Source organism: Miscanthus floridulus, chromosome 12, assembly GCF_019320115.1.
Source record: "Miscanthus floridulus cultivar M001 chromosome 12, ASM1932011v1, whole genome shotgun sequence".
In the NCBI taxonomy this organism is placed as follows: Eukaryota; Viridiplantae; Streptophyta; class Magnoliopsida; order Poales; family Poaceae; genus Miscanthus; species Miscanthus floridulus.
Window position 1 is genome coordinate 83,672,128 of NC_089591.1, and position 26,407 is coordinate 83,698,534.

Consider the following 26,407-nt stretch of genomic DNA (forward strand, 5'->3'; position numbering starts at 1 on the left):
GATAAGAATAAGTATTAACCTTGGGCTTTATTCCAAACTGATCCTTCATAATCTCTGCTATCTTATCGGCCCAAAAAGCATCAGCCTCCTGCTGACGAACTGGTTGAATTTCTACAGGAGGTGCCTGCTGACATCCTTCCACATATCTTTGTGGCCCACGATCTCCAGCAATCGGCATATTTGCCGCTACTTGTGGTCCATTAACCTGTTGGAAAGGATTCATCGGCTGGGCTGCCGATGCTTGATTCTGGAAACCAGCTTGCATATGACCTTGTTGAATCCCTGCAACCTGCTGATTTCGCTGAACTGTATGTTGAACAGGTAACTGTCCTGACCAATCATTATTAGAACTCATCGGCACAAAACTTACCGATGGCTGGTAATTTGCTGATATTGTTGGATAATTATAACTGGTTTGAGGCATGAACTGAACCCCAGTTTGACTCATAGCAGGGGCTTTCTGCTGCATCGGCAGTACGCTCGCCGATGGACTTGAATTGAATGTTTGAATCATAGGCATCTGGAAACCTCCTGGAGTTGGTTGTACAGAAGTAGTTGCGGCATATTGAGGCACTTGAGCCATCGGCGAAACGGCCGATGATATAGGCGCTCTTCCTGCTGCATCAAATACTTGAGGTAATCTAGGATTGAAAGCAGACGACTCTGGAGGCATGTCATATCCCCACCAATTAGTAGGAATCTGGTTATTCTGAGACACAGGGCCTGACATAGCTGATGCCGATAGATCTGTATTAAGCTGAACTCGCCCTCCTGGTAACACCTGATCTGATTGTATCGGTGTAGATTGTATATTAGGTGAGCCTGCCAATACTGGAGGGGAAGTAACTTCTGTACCCACAACGGCCGAAGGAGCCGATGGAGTTTTGACAGATGCCGGCTCTGGTTGATGATAGGCAGGCCCAACGTAATGTGGTGCCGCTTGTCCTTCTTTGAGAGTTCGAACCACAGCATTATGAACAGTATTGGACAGCACATTGGAATGATTAATCAAAGCATGATTTACTGCAGAATTAACCATCTCTTGAAGTTTATCAGGATTGGAGTCAAAGGTAACCTGCCGAGGTAACGGCAAATCTTGCTTCTGGATGACTTGTCCACTCTTGTTCAAGCTAAACGACCTCAGACAAAGCTGCTTGTATTCTTCTACAGCCTTTTCCATAGCCTGCCTCTGTTCTTCCTTGAGATCTTCTTCTGATACTGCGATGATGTTCCCTGGATCGATCTCGGAATTGAACATATTGATTGATTTGTCCCACCGAGCGTGCCAAAAGATGTGTTGATGCAAAAGTGATCTGCAAACACAAAGGGCTAATACCCGAATCGATATCCAAAGCGTGCCAGTCGATTTGACCTACTAATCGACAAGGATGAAGACACGAACACTTTGGTCCTGACAACAGCGATACGCCCGGAAGTCACGGCCAAGAGGTGCTCACACGGAACTCGAGAATCGCCAAAGGTCGCACTGAAGCGATGCAGCTCGCCGAATCAATGAGAACTCGTAAAAAGGAAAAATATGCAAATTGACGAAGTCGCCGAAAAGTAAGTAGATGCAAATAGGAGTAAAAAGTTGGTTTTGATATTGATTGATATTGTCTATTACATTGCCCCTTACTCCATATTTATACCCTGATCTAAAGAGACACAACCAAACACAACTAGGACACCAATCCCATATCTAAGGAAACACGTGACTCTTACACGAATCATAACCTAACAAATATAGAAAAGGAAATCAACTCCTATCTATTTCCCTGTCCGCCTCAATTACGATGGAAATCTCACTGTCCTCCTTCCCATCGGCATATTCCCTGCTTCATCGGCAGTAGTCTTCAAGTCTTCCTTCATCGGCATGCTCCCTGTTTCATCGGCAGTAGTCTTTAAGTCTTCCTTCATCGGCATACTCCCTGTTTCATCGGCAGTAGTCGTCAAGTCTTCCTTCATCGGCATACTCCCTGTCTCATCGGCAGTAGTCTTCAAGCCTCCTTTCATCGGCATCGACAACAACTCCTCCAACCTCATCGGCAACGCCCGAGTCCAAATCAACCTTTCCATCGATCATCACCAACTATCGGCAACCATTTTTACAAACTGGCTTTCATTGGCTATCAAAGTATTCAATAACTTTCCCCTTGCCGATTGGTCCACTCCGATTATTTTGACACGTGCAAAAAACGGTGTCAACAAAGATTTAGACTAAAAAAACTACTAAACAAGATTTTCAAAATACTTTATAATTCCGATCGGATTTTAAGTTTTTTTTTCATAATATTTAAGCCTATATTATGTTCTAACAACAATAAAATATACTCATACATTGCAACAAAACACAATGCAGGTTAGAATCAAACTCGTTGCTAGACAAGAGTTAATTTAACAAGCTCAAGTCACATATGAGTATGAACTCTATACGTAATATTAAAGAGCCAAAATTTTATCCCTTTTTTGTCCACCTCTCCTTACAAACTTGGTGAATGTGGAAATTGTGTATGTCTTTCTATCTACAACTGTTTCCTTTTTTTATATATTATTATATATGCAAGACTTCTTTAGGTAACCTGAATAGTTAGGAATTCTAATCTAAATAGATACCTCCAATCCTGGATATCTAGGAATTCTAATTCTAATTCAAATAGAGCCCTCTAATCCCCGATCGATCTATGCTAGTGCGGGCAAGAGCCGTTGGGCGGCGCTACTTCGGCGCCCAAGTGTTACTTCTTGTCGACTTTTGTGTCTTAATTTTATTTTTTTAAAAATAGTAGTCGCTCTAAATTTTTAATTTCACTCTGCATTGGATAACAGATGCCATTCTACATCAAACAAAAAAACCGCGCTCGATTCGGGCTCTAAACGGATAAATTTTGTCCATTTAGGGTGATGGACTACAATTTCGATACTCTACGACGTGTTTCATGGCAATGAAGATAGCTGAAACCTATCGATCAATTCCCAATGTATAACCTATGATGATCTATACCATGTCTTCATGCTCTCCCACTAGTGTTTGAGCAGTGATCGATCCATGCTAGTGCGGGCAAGAGCCGTTTGTGGGCAGCGCTACTTCGGCGTCCAAGGGTTACTTTCTGTTGATTTTTGTGTCTTTATTTTGTTTTTAAACAAATAATAGTCGTTCTAAATTTTTAAATTCGTCCTACATTGGATAACAGATGGAATTCTGCGTAAAAAAACCGCGCTCGATTCGGGGTCCAAATGGATAAGTTTTGTACGTTTAGGGTGATGGACAACAATTTCGGTACTCTATGACGTGTTTCATGGCAACGAGAGCTGAAACCTATCGATCAATTCCCAACTATCACCCTATGATGACCTACACAGTGTCCTCATGCTCTCGCACTAGCGTTTGAGTAGTGATCGATCCATGCTAGTGTGGGCAAGAGCCGTTTGCGGGCGACGCTACTTCGGCGCCCAAGTGTTACTTTCTGTCGACTTTTGTGTCTTAATTTTATTTTTTTTAAAATAATAATTGCTCTAAATTTTTAATTTCTCTCTGCATTGGATAACAGATGTCATTCTGCATCAAACAAAAAAACACGCTCGATTCGAACTCTAAACGGATAAGTTTTCTACATTTAGGGTGATGGGCCACAATTTTGGTACTCTACGACGTGTTTCATGGCAATGAAAAGAGCTAAAACCTATCGATCTATTCCCAATGATCAATCTATAATGACCTACACCGTGTCTTCATGCTCTCGCACTAGTGTTTGAGCAGTAATCGATCCATGCTAATGCGGGCAAGAGCCGTTCGTTGGCAGCGCTACTTTGGCGCCCAAGGGTTACTTTATGTCCACTTTTGTATCTTAATTTTATTTTTTAAAAAATAATAGTTGCTCTAAATTCCTACATTGGATAACAGATGGAATTCTGCGACAAACAAAAAAAATCACGCTCGATTCGGGGTCCAAATGGATAAGTTTTGTACATTTAGGGTGATGGACCACAATTTCGGTACTTTATGACGTGTTTCATGGCAACGAAGAGAGCTAAAACCTATTGATCAATTCCCAACGATCAACCTATGATAACATACACTGTGTCCTCATGCTCTCGCACTAGTGTTTGAGTTGTGATGGATCCATGCTAGGGCGGGCAAGAGCAGTTCGTGGGCGGCGCTACTTAGACGTCCAAGGGTTACTTCCTGTTGACTTTTGTGTCTTTATTTTATTTTTTAAAAAATAATAGTCATACTAAATTTTTAAATTCGCTCTACATTGGATAACAGATGGCATTCTACGTCATACAAAAAAACTCATGCTTGATTCGGGCTCCAAACGGATAGTTTTGTGCATTTAGGGTGATGGACCACAATTTTAGTACTCTACAACGTGTTTCATGGCAATGAAGAGAGCTGAAACCTATCGGTCAATTCCAAACGATCAACGTGTCTTCATGCTCTCGCACTAGTGTTTGAGCAAAGATCGATCAATGCTAGTGCGGGTAAGAGCCGTTTGCGGGTGGCGCTACTTCGACGCCCAAGTGTTACTTTCTGTCGACTTTTGTGTCTTTATTTTATTTTTTCAACAAATAATAGTCGCTCTAAATTTTTAGCATTTCACCCAAAAGTATTCAGGATATCGTATTTTCGTTAGGGAACGAAGATACTTCATCTAGCTAATTCGTAAGGACAACACAAGAATAGAGTTAGCAAGAGTAGAGATGGATTCCTATGGCTTTCGAGTCTAAGGACAGATAAACTCCATTTTTACTTAATTACTTCGGGCACCGGATCACACCTGGTCTGCTAGGCGATTGAGGCCGGCCTATAGCTCTACATCAAACCCGAACGTGGGGGAGTACAAGGGACGGACAGGGCTATCAACACCTACCGCCTAGCCCTCAACCATGGGGCACGAGGCAAACAAAGGTAGCCTCTAGCCCAGACACCACGTCTACGCTATCGACTACTACTCTAGTGTTGCGTAGGGTTATCCATCTTTATCAGGGCCCTCTACTAGAGTATCCGTTACAAGAACAAACGATGAACCCACAAACAAGTAAGAGTAAAGATTGACTAATCAAAAGACTTAACCATAAGAACCACGAACACTCACTTAGCGGAAAGCTCTGTTGAGGCACTAGTGTTCGTCGAGATACAAGTTCGAAGAGACACCGACAAGCCCGACGCTCCCCCGTGCTCTCCATCACATCTCTCCTTAACCAAGTCTACTAGCTATCTAGGGCCTAAGCCCTTGGAATGGTGCTAAAATGTGGTGCTCTTGATCCTTGGTGTGTCGTTGTGTTGAATGGAGGGGGAGGCTTCTTATATAGTGCTCCATAGGCGGTTCCAGAGGGAATATTCAGGGGATACCGCATGCAACCGCCTTGGGGCATTAATAAGAGGGCCCACGTGCAGGCGCGCTGGGGGCAGTGGAGCTGGGGGTGCGGGCCGCACCCTGGTAACGTCGCCTCATGACCGCCTTGCTCTGGTGGGTCACCTACTAGGCCTAGGCCGCGCCTTTGTGGGTTTTGCGCAAAGTTGAGACAGTTTGTGTTGGGTTTTGGCCTTATTCTCCTCATGTTTGGGCCCTGATTTGCCTGATGATTGGGCCTCTTTCCTTCATGCTTGAGTACAATGATATTTCTCCTTTGTTCTTTAGCCTTTATGTGTATTTCCACAAATGCCCTCCTGCAAATGGTAAATCACCAAAACTCGTGAAATTCATTAGTTATAATCCCTGTCACTAATTTTGGTGTTCATTTGAGTGGTTTTTATTCGAGTGTTGGTGGTTAAAAGTTGGAGTTAAGGACCGTCAACATGCATGAGCATGAAGACACGGTGTAGGTCATCATAGGTTGATCGTTGGGAATTTATCGATAGGTCTCAGCTTTCTTCGTTGCCATGAAACACGTCGTAGAGTACTGAAAAATTGGTCCATCAACCTAAATGTACAAAACTTATCCGTCTAAAACCTTAAATGAGCGAGGTTTCTTTTGTTCGACGCAGAATACCATCTATTATCCACCGTAGAGCGAATTTAAAAATTTAGAGCGACTATTATTTTTAAAAAATAAAATGAAGAAGTAACCAATGGGTGCCGAAGTGGCGCTGCCTGCGAATGCCTCTTGCCCGTACTAGCATGGATTGATCACTACTCAAACACTAGTGTGAGAGCATGAAGACAGGGTGTAGATCATCAAAGGTTGATCGTTGGGAATTGATCCTTATTTCTCTTCGTTGCCATGAAACACATCGTAGAGTATCGTAATTGTGGTCCATCAACATAAATGTATAAAACTTATCCTTTTGCAAGACAACTCCAACTCGATCAATTTGTGGAGACATTTATATATGATGTATTTTCCCTTTTTCATTTGGGCCTAGCTGCCTTGTATCTTGGTTTATTGTACTATGTATTCGTTCATTTATACCGACGTGAGAGCAAAGGCCCGTTTACTTGTAGTAGGCAGCACGGATATTTGACCGGTCGCCACCGACGTACCGACCAATTCACTCATCCACGGCTCCACACTCTACTTTTTGTTCTTGTTCGGCTCAAAAATCACATTGGGCCTGTTCACACAAAAAAAACACACATTAGGCCGCGTGCATTTTCCTCACTACAGTACTAGATTGTTTACATATCCGATCCCTGCAGATAAGCCAAATTTGCTGACATCGGTGCTTTATGAGTTATTTTTAAAATTTTAAAACCTATCATTCCCAAACCAAACATCTAAATTAAATTCCAATCGTAACATTATAATAAATCTTTCAAAGCAAGACCCCACATGAATATATACAAAAAGCTTTATTTGTTGAAGAACACTTTTTCGTGACTAGAACATTTTTTTTTCTATGAATATATACAAAAAGCTCTATTTGTTGAAGAACATTTTTTCGTGACTAGAACATTTTTTTCTATGTTAAGGGAATTGGTAGTAGCACCTTCGTGACATAATCACCTAGTTCACACATGCTTATTTATTTATTCAAAGTATGCAATTGTAATTGTTTAATTAGAGGTCGCTTAAAGGATGATGGACTATAGCGTCCAAGGGTAAAACTCTGCACAATGCTTGTTAGCATATGCGTGCCTGTTCAGTTTTTTTTTATATAAACTCTGCTAGCTTTTCCTCTGATCACTATATATCTGATGACGGCCTTTCACACGGTCGTGTACTTGTTATACAGAATTCATTTGGCTCTTTGTTAATAAACACTTGACAAAAGTTCAAAAAAAACACTTGACAAGTAAACATAAGCTGTTTTCCTTAAGCATCTTTATCAGGGCCCTCTACTAGAGTATCCGTTACAAGAACAAACGATGAACCCACAAACAAGTAAGAGTAAAGATTGACTAATCAAAAGACTTATAACCATAAGAACCACGAACACTCACTTAGCGGAAAGCTCTGTTGAGGCACTAGTGTTCGTCGAGATACAAGTTCGAAGAGACACCGACAAGCCCGACGCTCCCCCGTGCTCTCCATCACATCTCTCCTTAACCAAGTCTACTAGCTATCTAGGGCCTAAGCCCTTGGAATGGTGCTAAAATGTGGTGCTCTTGATCCTTGGTGTGTCGTTGTGTTGAATGGAGGGGGAGGCTTCTTATATAGTGCTCCATAGGCGGTTCCAGAGGGAATATTCAGGGGATACCGCATGCAACCGCCTTGGGGCATTAATAAGAGGGCCCACGTGCAGGCGCGCTGGGGGCAGTGGAGCTGGGGGTGCGGGCCGCACCCTGGTAACGTCGCCTCATGACCGCCTTGCTCTGGTGGGTCACCTACTAGGCCTAGGCCGCGCCTTTGTGGGTTTTACGCAAAGTTGAGACAGTTTGTGTTGGGTTTTGGCCTTATTCTCCTCATGTTTGGGCCCTGATTTGCCTGATGATTGGGCCTCTTTCCTTCATGCTTGAGTACAATGATATTTCTCCTTTGTTCTTTAGCCTTTATGTGTATTTCCACAAATGCCCTCCTGCAAATGGTAAATCACCAAAACTCGTGAAATTCATTAGTTATAATCCCTGTCACTAATTTTGGTGTTCATTTGAGTGGTTTTTATTCGAGTGTTGGTGGTTAAAAGTTGGAGTTAAGGACCGTCAACATGCATGAGCATGAAGACACGGTGTAGGTCATCATAGGTTGATCGTTGGGAATTTATCGATAGGTCTCAGCTTTCTTCGTTGCCATGAAACACGTCGTAGAGTACTGAAAAATTGGTCCATCAACCTAAATGTACAAAACTTATCCGTCTGGAACCTTAAACGAGCGAGGTTTCTTTTGTTCGACGCAGAATACCATCTATTATCCACCGTAGAGCGAATTTAAAAATTTAGAGCGACTATTATTTTTAAAAAATAAAATGAAGAAGTAACCAATGGGTGCCGAAGTGGCGCTGCCTGCGAATGCCTCTTGCCCGTACTAGCATGGATTGATCACTACTCAAACACTAGTGTGAGAGCATGAAGACAGGGTGTAGATCATCAAAGGTTGATCGTTGGGAATTGATCCTTATCTCTCTTCGTTGCCATGAAACACATCGTAGAGTATCGTAATTGTGGTCCATCAACATAAATGTATAAAACTTATCCTTTTGCAAGACAACTCCAACTCGATCAATTTGTGGAGACATTTATATATGATGTATTTTCCCTTTTTCATTTGGGCCTAGCTGCCTTGTATCTTGGTTTATTGTACTATGTATTCGTTCATTTATACCGACGTGAGAGCAAAGGCCCGTTTACTTGTAGTAGGCAGCACGGATATTTGACCGGTCGCCACCGACGTACCGACCAATTCACTCATCCACGGCTCCACACTCTACTTTTTGTTCTTGTTCGGCTCAAAAATCACATTGGGCCTGTTCACACAAAAAAAAACACACATTAGGCCGCGTGCATTTTCCTCACTACAGTACTAGATTGTTTACATATCCGATCCCTGCAGATAAGCCAAATTTGCTGACATCGGTGCTTTATGAGTTATTTTTAAAATTTTAAAACCTATCATTCCCAAACCAAACATCTAAATTAAATTCCAATCGTAACATTATAATAAATCTTTCAAAGCAAGACCCCACATGAATATATACAAAAAGCTTTATTTGTTGAAGAACACTTTTTCGTGACTAGAACATTTTTTTTTCTATGAATATATACAAAAAGCTCTATTTGTTGAAGAACATTTTTTCGTGACTAGAACATTTTTTTCTATGTTAAGGGAATTGGTAGTAGCACCTTCGTGACATAATCACCTAGTTCACACATGCTTATTTATTTATTCAAAGTATGCAATTGTAATTGTTTAATTAGAGGTCGCTTAAAGGATGATGGACTATAGCGTCCAAGGGTAAAACTCTGCACAATGCTTGTTAGCATATGCGTGCCTGTTCAGTTTTTTTTTATATAAACTCTGCTAGCTTTTCCTCTGATCACTATATATCTGATGACGGCCTTTCACACGGTCGTGTACTTGTTATACAGAATTCATTTGGCTCTTTGTTAATAAACACTTGACAAAAGTTCAAAAAAAACACTTGACAAGTAAACATAAGCTGTTTTCCTTAAGCATCTTTATCAGGGCCCTCTACTAGAGTATCCGTTACAAGAACAAACGATGAACCCACAAACAAGTAAGAGTAAAGATTGACTAATCAAAAGACTTATAACCATAAGAACCACGAACACTCACTTAGCGGAAAGCTCTGTTGAGGCACTAGTGTTCGTCGAGATACAAGTTCGAAGAGACACCGACAAGCCCGACGCTCCCCCGTGCTCTCCATCACATCTCTCCTTAACCAAGTCTACTAGCTATCTAGGGCCTAGGCCCTTGGAATGGTGCTAAAATGTGGTGCTCTTGATCCTTGGTGTGTCGTTGTGTTGAATGGAGGGGGAGGCTTCTTATATAGTGCTCCATAGGCGGTTCCAGAGGGAATATTCAAGGGATACCGCATGCAACCGCCTTGGGGCATTAATAAGAGGGCCCACGTGCAGGCGCGCTGGGGGCAGTGGAGCTGGGGGTGCGGGCCGCACCCTGGTAACGTCGCCTCATGACCGCCTTGCTCTGGTGGGTCACCTACTAGGCCTAGGCCGCGCCTTTGTGGGTTTTACGCAAAGTTGAGACAGTTTGTGTTGGGTTTTGGCCTTATTCTCCTCATGTTTGGGCCCTGATTTGCCTGATGATTGGGCCTCTTTCCTTCATGCTTGAGTACAATGATATTTCTCCTTTGTTCTTTAGCCTTTATGTGTATTTCCACAAATGCCCTCCTGCAAATGGTAAATCACCAAAACTCGTGAAATTCATTAGTTATAATCCCTGTCACTAATTTTGGTGTTCATTTGAGTGGTTTTTATTCGAGTGTTGGTGGTTAAAAGTTGGAGTTAAGGACCGTCAACATGCATGAGCATGAAGACACGGTGTAGGTCATCATAGGTTGATCGTTGGGAATTTATCGATAGGTCTCAGCTTTCTTCGTTGCCATGAAACACGTCGTAGAGTACTGAAAAATTGGTCCATCAACCTAAATGTACAAAACTTATCCGTCTGGAACCTTAAACGAGCGAGGTTTCTTTTGTTCGACGCAGAATACCATCTATTATCCACCGTAGAGCGAATTTAAAAATTTAGAGCGACTATTATTTTTAAAAAATAAAATGAAGAAGTAACCAATGGGTGCCGAAGTGGCGCTGCCTGCGAATGCCTCTTGCCCGTACTAGCATGGATTGATCACTACTCAAACACTAGTGTGAGAGCATGAAGACAGGGTGTAGATCATCAAAGGTTGATCGTTGGGAATTGATCCTTATCTCTCTTCGTTGCCATGAAACACATCGTAGAGTATCGTAATTGTGGTCCATCAACATAAATGTATAAAACTTATCCTTTTGCAAGACAACTCCAACTCGATCAATTTGTGGAGACATTTATATATGATGTATTTTCCCTTTTTCATTTGGGCCTAGCTGCCTTGTATCTTGGTTTATTGTACTATGTATTCGTTCATTTATACCGACGTGAGAGCAAAGGCCCGTTTACTTGTAGTAGGCAGCACGGATATTTGACCGGTCGCCACCGACGTACCGACCAATTCACTCATCCACGGCTCCACACTCTACTTTTTGTTCTTGTTCGGCTCAAAAATCACATTGGGCCTGTTCACACAAAAAAAAACACACATTAGGCCGTGTGCATTTTCCTCACTACAGTACTAGATTGTTTACATATCCGATCCCTGCAGATAAGCCAAATTTGCTGACATCGGTGCTTTATGAGTTATTTTTAAAATTTTAAAACCTATCATTCCCAAACCAAACATCTAAATTAAATTCCAATCGTAACATTATAATAAATCTTTCAAAGCAAGACCCCACATGAATATATACAAAAAGCTTTATTTGTTGAAGAACACTTTTTCGTGACTAGAACATTTTTTTTCTATGAATATATACAAAAAGCTCTATTTGTTGAAGAACACTTTTTCGTGACTAGAACATTTTTTTTCTATGTTAAGGGAATTGGTAGTAGCACCTTCGTGACATAATCACCTAGTTCACACATGCTTATTTATTTATTCAAAGTATGCAATTGTAATTGTTTAATTAGAGGTCGCTTAAAGGATGATGGACTATAGCGTCCAAGGGTAAAACTCTGCACAATGCTTGTTAGCATATGCGTGCCTGTTCAGTTTTTTTTTATATAAACTCTGCTAGCTTTTCCTCTGATCACTATATATCTGATGACGGCCTTTCACACGGTCGTGTACTTGTTATACAGAATTCATTTGGCTCTTTGTTAATAAACACTTGACAAAAGTTCAAAAAAAAACACTTGACAAGTAAACATAAGCTGTTTTCCTTAAGCATCTTTATCAGGGCCCTCTACTAGAGTATCCGTTACAAGAACAAACGATGAACCCACAAACAAGTAAGAGTAAAGATTGACTAATCAAAAGACTTATAACCATAAGAACCACGAACACTCACTTAGCGGAAAGCTCTGTTGAGGCACTAGTGTTCGTCGAGATACAAGTTCGAAGAGACACCGACAAGCCCGACGCTCCCCCGTGCTCTCCATCACATCTCTCCTTAACCAAGTCTACTAGCTATCTAGGGCCTAAGCCCTTGGAATGGTGCTAAAATGTGGTGCTCTTGATCCTTGGTGTGTCGTTGTGTTGAATGGAGGGGGAGGCTTCTTATATAGTGCTCCATAGGCGGTTCCAGAGGGAATATTCAGGGGATACCGCATGCAACCGCCTTGGGGCATTAATAAGAGGGCCCACGTGCAGGCGCGCTGGCGGCAGTGGAGCTAGGGGTGCGGGCCGCACCCTGGTAACGTCGCCTCATGACCGCCTTGCTCTGGTGGGTCACCTACTAGGCCTAGGCCGCGCCTTTGTGGGTTTTACGCAAAGTTGAGACAGTTTGTGTTGGGTTTTGGCCTTATTCTCCTCATGTTTGGGCCCTGATTTGCCTGATGATTGGGCCTCTTTCCTTCATGCTTGAGTACAATGATATTTCTCCTTTGTTCTTTAGCCTTTATGTGTATTTCCACAAATGCCCTCCTGCAAATGGTAAATCACCAAAACTCGTGAAATTCATTAGTTATAATCCCTGTCACTAATTTTGGTGTTCATTTGAGTGGTTTTTATTCGAGTGTTGGTGGTTAAAAGTTGGAGTTAAGGACCGTCAACATGCATGAGCATGAAGACACGGTGTAGGTCATCATAGGTTGATCGTTGGGAATTTATCGATAGGTCTCAGCTTTCTTCGTTGCCATGAAACACGTCGTAGAGTACTGAAAAATTGGTCCATCAACCTAAATGTACAAAACTTATCCGTCTGGAACCTTAAACGAGCGAGGTTTCTTTTGTTCGACGCAGAATACCATCTATTATCCACCGTAGAGCGAATTTAAAAATTTAGAGCGACTATTATTTTTAAAAAATAAAATGAAGAAGTAACCAATGGGTGCCGAAGTGGCGCTGCCTGCGAATGCCTCTTGCCCGTACTAGCATGGATTGATCACTACTCAAACACTAGTGTGAGAGCATGAAGACAGGGTGTAGATCATCAAAGGTTGATCGTTGGGAATTGATCCTTATCTCTCTTCGTTGCCATGAAACACATCGTAGAGTATCGTAATTGTGGTCCATCAACATAAATGTATAAAACTTATCCTTTTGCAAGACAACTCCAACTGGATCAATTTGTGGAGACATTTATATATGATGTATTTTCCCTTTTTCATTTGGGCCTAGCTGCCTTGTATCTTGGTTTATTGTACTATGTATTCGTTCATTTATACCAACGTGAGAGCAAAGGCCCGTTTACTTGTAGTAGGCAGCACAGATATTTGACCGGTCGCCACCGACGTACCGACCAATTCACTCATCCACGGCTCCACACTCTACTTTTTGTTCTTGTTCGGCTCAAAAATCACATTGGGCCTGTTCACACAAAAAAAAACACACATTAGGCCGCGTGCATTTTCCTCACTACAGTACTAGATTGTTTACATATCCGATCCCTGCAGATAAGCCAAATTTGCTGACATCGGTGCTTTATGAGTTATTTTTAAAATTTTAAAACCTATCATTCCCAAACCAAACATCTAAATTAAATTCCAATCGTAACATTATAATAAATCTTTCAAAGCAAGACCCCACATGAATATATACAAAAAGCTTTATTTGTTGAAGAACACTTTTTCGTGACTAGAACATTTTTTTTCTATGAATATATACAAAAAGCTCTATTTGTTGAAGAACACTTTTTCGTGACTAGAACATTTTTTTTCTATGTTAAGGGAATTGGTAGTAGCACCTTCGTGACATAATCACCTAGTTCACACATGCTTATTTATTTATTCAAAGTATGCAATTGTAATTGTTTAATTAGAGGTCGCTTAAAGGATGATGGACTATAGCGTCCAAGGGTAAAACTCTGCACAATGCTTGTTAGCATATGCGTGCCTGTTCAGTTTTTTTTTATATAAACTCTGCTAGCTTTTCCTCTGATCACTATATATCTGATGACGGCCTTTCACACGGTCGTGTACTTGTTATACAGAATTCATTTGGCTCTTTGTTAATAAACACTTGACAAAAGTTCAAAAAAAAACACTTGACAAGTAAACATAAGCTGTTTTCCTTAAGCATCTTTATCAGGGCCCTCTACTAGAGTATCCGTTACAAGAACAAACGATGAACCCACAAACAAGTAAGAGTAAAGATTGACTAATCAAAAGACTTATAACCATAAGAACCACGAACACTCACTTAGCGGAAAGCTCTGTTGAGGCACTAGTGTTCGTCGAGATACAAGTTCGAAGAGACACCGACAAGCCCGACGCTCCCCCGTGCTCTCCATCACATCTCTCCTTAACCAAGTCTACTAGCTATCTAGGGCCTAAGCCCTTGGAATGGTGCTAAAATGTGGTGCTCTTGATCCTTGGTGTGTCGTTGTGTTGAATGGAGGGGGAGGCTTCTTATATAGTGCTCCATAGGCGGTTCCAGAGGGAATATTCAGGGGATACCGCATGCAACCGCCTTGGGGCATTAATAAGAGGGCCCACGTGCAGGCGCGCTGGGGGCAGTGGAGCTGGGGGTGCGGGCCGCACCCTGGTAACGTCGCCTCATGACCGCCTTGCTCTGGTGGGTCACCTACTAGGCCTAGGCCGCGCCTTTGTGGGTTTTGCGCAAAGTTGAGACAGTTTGTGTTGGGTTTTGGCCTTATTCTCCTCATGTTTGGGCCCTGATTTGTCTGATGATTGGGCCTCTTTCCTTCATGCTTGAGTACAATGATATTTCTCCTTTGTTCTTTAGCCTTTATGTGTATTTCCACAAATGCCCTCCTGCAAATGGTAAATCACCAAAACTCGTGAAATTCATTAGTTATAATCCCTGTCACTAATTTTGGTGTTCATTTGAGTGGTTTTTATTCGAGTGTTGGTGGTTAAAAGTTGGAGTTAAGGACCGTCAACATGCATGAGCATGAAGACACGGTGTAGGTCATCATAGGTTGATCGTTGGGAATTTATCGATAGGTCTCAGCTTTCTTCGTTGCCATGAAACACGTCGTAGAGTACTGAAAAATTGGTCCATCAACCTAAATGTACAAAACTTATCCGTCTAAAACCTTAAATGAGCGAGGTTTCTTTTGTTCGACGCAGAATACCATCTATTATCCACCGTAGAGCGAATTTAAAAATTTAGAGCGACTATTATTTTTAAAAAATAAAATGAAGAAGTAACCAATGGGTGCCGAAGTGGCGCTGCCTGCGAATGCCTCTTGCCCGTACTAGCATGGATTGATCACTACTCAAACACTAGTGTGAGAGCATGAAGACAGGGTGTAGATCATCAAAGGTTGATCGTTGGGAATTGATCCTTATTTCTCTTCGTTGCCATGAAACACATCGTAGAGTATCGTAATTGTGATCCATCAACATAAATGTATAAAACTTATCCTTTTGCAAGACAACTCCAACTCGATCAATTTGTGGAGACATTTATATATGATGTATTTTCCCTTTTTCATTTGGGCCTAGCTGCCTTGTATCTTGGTTTATTGTACTATGTATTCGTTCATTTATACCGACGTGAGAGCAAAGGCCCGTTTACTTGTAGTAGGCAGCACGGATATTTGACCGGTCGCCACCGACGTACCGACCAATTCACTCATCCACGGCTCCACACTCTACTTTTTGTTCTTGTTCGGCTCAAAAATCACATTGGGCCTGTTCACACAAAAAAAACACACATTAGGCCGCGTGCATTTTCCTCACTACAGTACTAGATTGTTTACATATCCGATCCCTGCAGATAAGCCAAATTTGCTGACATCGGTGCTTTATGAGTTATTTTTAAAATTTTAAAACCTATCATTCCCAAACCAAACATCTAAATTAAATTCCAATCGTAACATTATAATAAATCTTTTAAAGCAAGACCCCACATGAATATATACAAAAAGCTTTATTTGTTGAAGAACACTTTTTCGTGACTAGAACATTTTTTTTTCTATGAATATATACAAAAAGCTCTATTTGTTGAAGAACATTTTTTCGTGACTAGAACATTTTTTTCTATGTTAAGGGAATTGGTAGTAGCACCTTCGTGACATAATCACCTAGTTCACACATGCTTATTTATTTATTCAAAGTATGCAATTGTAATTGTTTAATTAGAGGTCGCTTAAAGGATGATGGACTATAGCGTCCAAGGGTAAAACTCTGCACAATGCTTGTTAGCATATGCGTGCCTGTTCAGTTTTTTTTTATATAAACTCTGCTAGCTTTTCCTCTGATCACTATATATCTGATGACGGCCTTTCACACGGTCGTGTACTTGTTATACAGAATTCATTTGGCTCTTTGTTAATAAACACTTGACAAAAGTTCAAAAAAAACACTTGACAAGTAAACATAAGCTGTTTTCCTTAAGCATCTTTATCAGGGCCCTCTACTAGAGTATCCGTTACAAGAACAAACGATGAACCCACAAACAAGTAAGAGTAAAGATTGACTAATCAAAAGGCCCGTTTACTTGTAGTAGGCAGCACGGATATTTGACCGGTCGCCACCGACGTACCGACCAATTCACTCATCCACGGCTCCACACTCTACTTTTTGTTCTTGTTCGGCTCAAAAATCACATTGGGCCTGTTCACACAAAAAAACACACATTAGGCCTCGTGCATTTTCCTCACTATAGTACTAGATTGTTTACATATCCGATCCCTGCAGATAAGCTAAATTTGCTGACATCGGTGCTTTATGAGTTATTTTTAAAATTTTAAAACCTATCATTCCCAAACCAAACATCTAAATTAAATTCCAATCGTAACATTATAATAAATCTTTCAAAGCAAGACCCCACATGAATATATACAAAAAGCTCTATTTGTTGAAGAACACTTTTTCGTGACTAGAACATTTTTTTTCTATGTTAAGGGAATTGGTAGTAGCACCTTCGTGACATAATCACCTAGTTCACACATGCTTATTTATTTATTCAAAGTATGCAATTGTAATTGTTTAATTAGAGGTCGCTTAAAGGATGATGGACTATAGCGTCCAAGGGTAAAACTCTGCCCGATGCTTGTTAGCATTTGCGTGCCTGTTCAGTTTTTTTTTTGATATAAACTCTGCTAGCTTTTCCTCTGATCACTATATATCTGATGACGGCCTTTCACACGGTCGTGTACTTGTTATACAGAATTCATTTGGCTCTTTGTTAATAAACACTTGACAAAAGTTCAAAAAAAAAACACTTGACAAGTAAACATAAGCTGTTTTCCTTAAGCAGCTAGCGGTATTTGGTTAAAATGACCTCTTGCCTTCAAATCCTGATGGCTCTAGTTAATTTCATGATTGAAACCTGAAATGACCTCCGATCCGCTAGCTCGCTCCATAGTTTCTGAGTGTAGTAGGACCAAAGGAACATGGATCTACGAGACGTCATCATAAGATGTCTGAGAAGGGCACATATATGAACTACTCGATCACCTCTTCTAGAAGCACACAAGTTATTCTCAAGAACACAAACGATGAGACAATTTTTTTGGAATAACATATGCAATAGAGTTGTCATGTATGTGTTGGTTTAATAACATATACTAGTACTACCAGCATATAACATAAAAAATATGCTAATAAGCACACAACGTGACTGCCTGCACGGCTGACGAATCCTGGATCCTTCAGTTTTTTTTTGTTGGCAGATACCTGACCGCCTCGGGTCCACACCTGCCGGGGTCACCGTCGGCTGGGCCTTCGGGATCATCCGTGCATCTCATGTTAAAACACAGATTTCTCCTTTCCAAGACCCGTGTAGTGCGTGTGCCTTAATTTTCTCTGCCTTTCGGTCGGTGTGTAGCTAGTGCACGCGTGCGTGTCGATCATACTCCCACATCTCGATCGGCAGATTGAATGCCGTATTATGCGCTCTTCGTGCGCGAGGCTGGACGGGTCCGTGTCATATACTCATATATATCATATCTCACCATGCCGCAGCTTCCTTCCCCTTCCCCCGTGGTTGTTTGCTCCTTCATATTATATATTAGCACAAAGATAAAGAGGTGGGTAATCCTTGATTACCCTGACCTTTAGATGAGAGCGCCTTCGCATGAATAATGTGTTGAAAATGCCAAAGAGCGGTGCCAACTGGCCTTTGCTCAACGACATGCATGATCAGCCAGAACCAGCGCCTGCCAATATGGGCCCTTTGCGGCAGGAAGAAATCGATCTCTTCGCCTTGGTTACCTCCTGCTGTCCCCTGTGTCGTCCTCCTCTTCGCGGCTTCGCTCGATGTCGATGTGCCCTACCCCTGGTCGTGACTCGCCAGACCACCCTGCCGCTCGGGATTGCCCTTTGACCCAGACGGCCCCCGCCCCCAAGACGGCTCATGGTGCCAGCCAGGGCCACCGCCGTTGTCATCGCTACTGCCGCAGCAGCCCCCGACCCCGAGGATGCCATCACCCCCACGCCCTGCCTCGAGATCGGCATGCCATGGAATTACCCAACGGCAATGCCGACCCATCGAAAGGTTTGTGGCAGAGTTCATCCAAAGGTTTGTAGCAGAGTTCAGGACCGCGTTCATGCGCTCCATGCCTCTATGTACGTCTGCAACACAGCGAGCGCAAGGGCCTAATAATCCAAGCAAAAGCCACCACCAACACTGCACTGTCCTGAAGGTTCATCATATCAGTCATTAAGCTAATATTTGCAGTTTGGGTGATGCCAAAAAAAAAAAAAACAGATGTATTTCACACAACTTGTGCACGTGTGGTACAAACTTGTTTGTTGACACCAATGAGGTAGTGCATTTGGCCCTGCAGGTTTTTGCATTTTTCTCCATTAGATGCAGAAAAGACAAAAAAAATATAGTATTAGATGATGAAACTATTATAAGTTAACACACCCTTGTTGTCGTGTTCCTTCTACCAATGGCTTCTTGTGCTTCATATGTGTTGGGGGGGATATGTTTCAATGATGTAGAAGAGGCCCTGCAGGTTTTACATTTCTCAAATTTAATATAGTATGAGATTATGATAAGACAAATATAGCATGAGAGTCTGAGAAGACAAATATAGTATGAGATTATGATAAGTTAATACACCTTTTGTAAATTTTGAGAAATACAGTATAAGATTATGATAACACAAATATAGTATGCGATTATGATAAGTTAACACACCTTTGTTTATGTGTTGTTTCACTGAAGGGCACCTTGAGCTGTGTGGGGGCGACCGCTTTGTTTGGTGAGAAAAATGAGCAGCCCCTACAAGGTTTGCATATAAATTTTCTCTAAAAAACAATTATAGTATGAGATTACAATAAGCTAACACACCCTTGTCTTGAGGTGGTAGCAGTGGGCTCCTTCACACGTGCCGGAGGGACAACTTTGTTTGTTGATAAGGTACAAGAATGGCCCCTGCACTAAATTTTTGTAAATTTTGTAACCCAGAAAAGACTTTCAAGTAGAGAAAAAGACTTAATGACAACTTACCCTTCTCGTATGGGTTTACCAATCATGCAATCCTTTGCCCGTTGTGCATATTGTAATGAAAAAATTGTTCGGCTGGTATAGTCCTGGCTTGTTTCAGCTTATTCTCTCTCACAGAATACTATTTTATTACCCAAAACCAGCCAAAATCTACTGTTCACCGGACCATCCGAGCTCACTGGTCGGTTCATGCACACATGCATCCGCGCGAGAGTTCATTATTCACGTCAGGACTCAGGAGTACTAATTTGTTGTGTTTTTTTATATAAGGGAAGGGCACCAGTACTGTACAAATACTATTTGTTACTCCGACAAAAAGAATCATTTCTTGTATATACACACCAAGAAAAATTATGTGGACATCTGTACTGCAACTATGAAGCAATGGAGTAGTAGAGATTCAGAAAACGGGACCTACAGGGTACGCCTAGGGAGCCCCTGAGCATCGATAGCATGCGGCTTGTCTTTTTTTGTGCCCGGACCTTGACTAGCATCGTTAGCCGGGCAGGATCCAAGGCCCGGGTCCAGAGTTGCCGTAGATCCGGAGTCCAAGGCTCGGGAAGCCCCGAGCCCTAGGCGGAAGCTGCGGTCGAGTCAGGTTCGGGCGGGTCTCTTTGCCAGAGGGTGCGTGCAAGCGTGCCCGATGGACATAGCCCCCGAGCTCCCGGGCGATTCTGAAGGGGTCAGTCGGGGAGTCTTCTTTATTCGAGAACCATTGGACCCGAGGCTTAATAGATAAGTATCGCGGAAATGCGTATGTTGCGTTGGATTTGCGGTCATACAAGAAGGGATCGAGTTCGGAACGATGATATACGTAAGAGATTAGGGGTAGCATCCATTGAAGAAAAGCTTGTCCAACACCGGTTGAGATGGTTTGGACATGTCTAACGAAGACCTCTAAAGGCACCGGTGCGTAGTAGAATCCTAAGCCAGGATAGTTACGTGAAGAGAGGCAGAGGAAGACCGAAGTTGACTGAGTAGAGGCAATAAAAGGAGACTTGAAAGGATGAAATATATCCAAAGACTTCGCCTTAGATAGGAGTGCTTGGAAAACATCTATTCGCGTGCCTGAACCTTGATTGCTTCTAATGGGTTTTAACTCTAGCCTATCCCAACTTGTTTGGGACTTAAAAGTTTTGTTGTTGTTGTAAGCAAAGCCAGCAAAAGTTGTTCTTATACACAAAAAGATTAAACTAAGAAAAAGGACAAGACAACCTGTGATCTGATGTACATGTTCAATAAATCCTATCATGGGTGAATCCAGTACATAAACACCTTCCTCAGAATTTTATGACTAGCGGACAGGAGACCGAATATAAAAGAGCAAGAGTTCAAACATCATATCCCAGTCTAAACGCTCCCCTCTTTCCAAACCCGGTAGCTAAAAGTACCACGGGTTTTCTTTCCCAACAAACTATCTAAGCCTACCGCAACCATGCTCTCCAAATCTGGTTCCTAAGTCCTACTCCTATAACTAGTACAAAACACAAATCTATCCACTTAACCAATTTCAGTTTGCCTCCTGCATTGAAACACTAAGAGGTCCAGTCTAATTCAGCACGCTTGTGTACTTTCTCCCAACCTTCCAGTGTCCAGACATTGTCCACGCTATCGTCACATCCCATTAGAGAAAAGCAAATCCTCCCAGAAGCGACAACTACAAAGAAGTCTGAATGTTATTGAAATGATTGGCTGGCACCACAACACAGACAGAGGAACCAACCGCCGGATAGTAGAGAGAAAAGATAATCTACCTGCGCAGTTGCGTGAGATTCCAAAATAGGAAACTCCTTAGTCGCTAATCCTTACCACTAATAGCATTTGCAGGAAATCTAGAAACCCTAAATGAATAGTGGACATTTGTAACACCACTCACAGCTCCTACATCTAATACCACAAAGACTTCAACATCTAAGACTACTATCTGATAATACGGACTCAAAGATAACTAAACCGAGTATGAACTCGAGGGCCCCAAAGGGGGAAACGAAACAATACAGGTGCATCCGATTCCCACTAATCGGGCCGGGCGCTCAGACTACAACCTTCACGTCGACGAATCGCCCAGATGGACGAGAGCCCGCTGATATAAGACCCGTGCAAACCCTAGCAACGCGCCCTAAAACGAACAGCAAAACAGGCACGGAATCGTGGGAGTGGGGAGTGGGCAGAGGACAGCGCAAGCCGTGCCCGGACCTTGGGAGACGAGGCGGCTGACCGCCTCGTCGGCGTCCATGCCGCACTCGCGCGGTGCAGCGTAGATCTCCGCCTCCGTAAGGTTCACGATCTCCTTGAGGCCCTGCACCAGCTTCCTGGACCCGGCCGGGACGGGCGCCGCCGCCACCATAGCCCCCTTCCCTCTGGCTCCGCCGCCGCTCATCCTCGCCGCCGGTACCCCCTCCTGGGACTCGGGGACAGGGAGGCGAGGGCCCGCCGTTGCTGCGGTGGGTGGGGTTTTTACATTTTTACCAATATGTGTCTGTCCGCTCTTGTTTTGGTGTAGTACGCTGTGCCCTTTCAGCCTGTTCGCTTCTGGGTTTAGACCGGTCAAATCAGTCACCCAACAGTTCTTTTTTTCTTATAATAAATTAGAATCAGTCAGTTTAAACCAGCCCACGAACAGACCGTTTATTTCCGTTGACCGACTCGTCTCCATGTTTGCTGTCAATTTTGGCTCCATTTGTTATCTCACTGCTAGCGCTAGCCTCTGCTTGTGCAGTTGACAGAGTTGCCTACTTTTTCCAACTTGAAACTATTTGTTTTATTTGGCAATTAGTATTCAATCATGGCTTGCGATTTTCAATTAAACTGTGCAATTAGTTTTTTTTCATCTACATTTAATGCTCCATGCACGTATCATAAGATTCGATGTGATAGCTACTATAGCATTTTTTGAAAAAGTTTTTGGAACTAAACAGGGCCTCAACCGTGAAATTAACTCTATGGTAGTTGACAGACAACCATGTGATCCCGGATGCGATGTGGAGTGAGCTGAGCTCTGGTGGGGTGGTCCTGAAACTGAAAGTTGGTCTTGGAAGATGGATGGCGCCGTGCATGATCCCGGCGGATGCGTGGGAATTGAAGTCGAAGCCCGTGCGCGGTGTCACGTCGGCCTGCTACTCAGCCCACTCACTACTGTGCTCAGCTGGGCTAGCTTCGAGAAGGCTTGCCCGGCCCGGTCTGGCCTAGCTAGACAGTGAATGAATGAATGAATGAATCAGGAATTCAGGATTGCTACTCCTACTTGCTAGAGCATCATATCTGCTCATGGTTTGACTGATGAAACCAAACAGGCAACAGCAACATATGATGGTCTTGTCTTGTTACACTAGAGACAAAACAATGAATGAAGTGGCCTGCTGGTGATCCAAAACTCAACTGACTCAGCCCCTCTCTCATGAGCTGAGGATAAGCATCATCGCTATGTATAAATACTCCATATAGTTTGTCTGTAGTTTGATCAATGAGCGAATTCATTATTCATTATTCATCACCGAAGCAAATGGAAGCCACTGTCAAGCAGCAAGGCATATCCGCATATATATCCAATTCACCCACCTGACAAGATGCTGGGCCAAATAGTTTGTACGGGCCGGGGCCTAAGGAAGATGGGGATCCGTCACCAGGGGAGAGAGAGAGAGAGAGAGCATCCAGAGTGCAGGCAACAGGTTGTCAAAAATCGTTGAATCGGAGACCTTTTAAGTACGGGGCGGCTAGTGCACGGACGTCTGCACTCTACACGGCCCGCGCCCGCACCGTGTCGAGCGCCGCGCCCGCTAGGATTCCCACGCTCTGTTTCCCACATTGCACCTCGATTCACGCACCCACGCGGGCCCGGACTACTCGCCCAGCTCGGGCCGCACGCCCGCACACGAGGACCATCTGCGCCCGCTCGACGGCGCCCAGCAGCTGTAGCAAGCGGCTGCGACAGGTGGGTCCCATTACAATATGTGCAACACCAGATCTACATTTACAACATCTAAATGAAAACACTTGCAACAAACAGCTGAAACGCTTGCCAAACATCTCAAAACACTTGAAAGTCATTGCAAATAGATGCAACATCTAGATGAAATACCTGAAACCATACTCTTTCAGCATGCATGTATATGCAACATCCAGATCTACTTTTGCAACATCCAGATAAAACAATGGAAGCATGCGTCTGAAACACTTGGAACATACGCTTGCAGCATGCATGTATATGCAACATCCAGATCTACTTTTGCAACATCCAGATGAAACAATTGAAATATGCGTCTTAAACACTTGAAACATACGCTTGCAACATAAAATATACGCTTGCAACGTACACTTGAAACACGACAATTGCCGGCGGATGGGAGGCCGGGGCCGGTCAATTCTGGACGTCGAGGTGGGAGCCGACGGTGAGCGGCGACGCGCGAGCACCACCAGCACTGGCCACGCTCGTGGGTGCCCTTGGCTCGGGCGGGGAAGACTTGTGGCGCCCTGGCACGTGCGAGACATCCCAGAGGCATTGGGGTTGGGTAAGAGGCCGGGGAGGCGCTGCGCGAACTGAGGAAAGAGGCGGTGTGGTCGGCTTGGGTGAAGGAAGGAGGCAGTGGTGGTGGCGTGGGGCTGCTGCTGCCAGCGGACGCAGACCGAGAGATTGAAAGGGCGAGAATCGGGAGAGCGCGGCGTGGGATGGCGGCAGGGGCGCGCAGCACGAGCGAGAGCAAGCAGACGGCGCGGTGGAGTGGGGAAATTTCTGCAGTGGCCCTCGCGTATCCCAACAGTTGGCTGGAATGTTGAGCAGTGAGCTAGTGATAATTAAAAGATTGTCTTTTCTTTTACCTTCAACATATATAGAGAGTTTCCTGCGGCACTCAGTTATATTTTAGTACTAATACTGTTCAAGGTAGAACATTGTGTTCTGTGGAGCACACCACTGAAACTTATTGGTGCCCTGCACAACGGCTTATGGGCAACTGCTGCTAGTGCTTAATCACAAAAGGAATCTCTGTTCAGTTGGATATTCCACTATCCTTTTGTGACTTTGGTACGATCATCGTATTTTTCTCATAAATCTGTATGCTATGCTATGCTTTGATCTCCTATGGGTTTTTTTTGCCTGACTGCTGTTTTATGCTTGTTTGAATTTTGCTGCTCATCACTTGGTTCAGAGGAAGATGGGCCCCGGAGTGATTCTGTGGGCTGCTATATCATCCACCAAAGCATGTGAAATCACCTGTACGTACAGTATATTGATCCAATATATACATATGCACTTTGTTCGTTTGCAGCTCGTTTATTCTACTCACTTTAAAGAGAGACAAAAAGGAAGTTGTTGCTGCTGGTACGTGGATCTTCTATGTTGCTGGTGAATAGCCAATGGGCAGGATCTTGGTCAGGGGCCCAATTGAGATGCCAGCGGCGAGAGGTGGCTGCGAGGGGGTTGTTACCTTCATAAAAAAAAGGAATGCAATTCAATGTCAAACCATCTTAAATTTGACTAGATGTACAAAGAATTGTATCGAACATGTACAACTTTAAATAGATATATTATAAAGAATATATTTTGTGACAAATCTAATCATATCTATATTTAATATGATAAATACTAATATTTTTACATAAATCCGATTAGATTTTATATCGTTTGACTGCTACAGTTCTTTTTTAGATAATGGAAGATCATCTAGCTTCACTCCGAGGAAGGAATCAGACCAAAGTTTAAGGGAAATCAGTCTTATACACTAATTAAACTTTAGGGGACATTTGGATCCTTTTATTTGGAGGAATCAAAATGCACTTAATAAATTAGGCTATTTTGGCTTGCAATTTGATATTCCACCACTTTTCAAAGTTTCCATACAAGTCTATCTCAAATTCATACGATGAAAGATGGAAACTGTTTATATAGACCACCATTCTATATTTCTACTTCGCAACTTATAACACGCTATTTAATTTGCTCCCCTATGATAGAAATGCAACACATAAGTATCTCTCATATATCCAACAATAATATACAAATGTAATCTATATATATTCATATTAGCTTAATTAATATGTGTCTAAATTATGATTATTAAAATGAATTCAATCTTCAAGGATCGAAACAGGGCCTTAGGGTTTTTTTTTTGAAAGTAAGCCTTAGACCTTGTTTAGATTGCAAATTTTTACAATCTGGATACTGTAGCACGTTTCGTTTGTATTTGACAAACTTTGTCCGATCATGGACTAACTAGGCTCAAAAGATTTGTCTCGTGATTTACAACCAAACTGTGCAATTAGTTATTTTTTTTACCTACATTTAATGCTCCATACATGCGTCCAAAAATTGATGTGATGGAGAGAGAGTGAAAAAACTTAGAATTTGGAGGTAATCTAAACAAAGCCTTAGGGTATTTTGTAAGCCTAAAAATATAAGCTCATAGCCATCGATCTATGAGAGATGAAGAAAACAATTGCCCTAGACTCCGACGTGTCTCAATTGTATTTATGGGATAATCGGAGCAGATACGAAGGAGAGGAAGGACCAACCTTCGCCGCTAGCCCCACGCTGTGTGCAGATCCACAACACATGCACGTGACGCACAAATAATTGTCCTAGCTAGGGCCACAAAAAAATATCGACAATTGACAGGGGTCCCTGTCTCTTGTGCACACCACTACTAATAAGTCCACGTGACAGTATACGAAGAAGTTTTTTTTCTATAAAAGAAAAGAAACATGTACGAATACACTAATAAGAAGAAGACAAGAGAGAAGAAGACATACGTGCGAGGGCTTGTGTATGCCACACCCACACACATACGTGCGAGGGCCATGGCTGGCTGCCTCAGCTCTAACAGCTAGCAGCCTTGGTGCTACACACACATCATCATTTGTAGTCACCGGCCGGCCTACCACGACCTTGCACATCACTAGGCGTACGTACGTCGTCTTCTTCCGCCTTTC

At 42.8% G+C, this 26,407-nt stretch overlaps 1 protein-coding gene across 1 annotated transcript; it reads right to left on the reverse strand.

Annotated features, from left to right (window-relative positions):
- Positions 1-18,661: 18,661 nt before the first annotated feature.
- LOC136496535 (uncharacterized) lies at positions 18,662-21,973 on the reverse strand. Its single transcript, XM_066492235.1, has 5 exons — positions 21,680-21,973; positions 19,328-19,416; positions 19,175-19,229; positions 18,899-18,983; positions 18,662-18,809 (listed from the first exon to the last, which is right to left on the reverse strand). The coding sequence occupies exons 1-4, from the start codon at positions 21,861-21,863 to the stop codon at positions 18,964-18,966; spliced, it is 348 nt and encodes a 115-aa protein (XP_066348332.1). The 5' UTR covers positions 21,864-21,973; the 3' UTR covers positions 18,662-18,809; positions 18,899-18,963.
- Positions 21,974-26,407: the final 4,434 nt, after the last annotated feature.

What these genes read in the sequence shown, in the direction of transcription:
- LOC136496535 (XM_066492235.1), bottom strand. Translation starts at nt 21,863, where the DNA reads ATGAGCGGCGGCGGAGCCAGAGGGAAGGGGGCTATGGTGGCGGCGGCG. An exon ending in GCTACCACCTCAAGACAAGG is followed by an intron (nt 19,230 to 19,327) that starts GTGTGTTAGCTT and finishes CACCAAACAAAG; the next exon opens with CGGTCGCCCCCACACAGCTC. An exon ending in GAAACAACACATAAACAAAG is followed by an intron (nt 18,984 to 19,174) that starts GTGTGTTAACTT and finishes TAAAACCTGCAG; the next exon opens with GGCCTCTTCTACATCATTGA.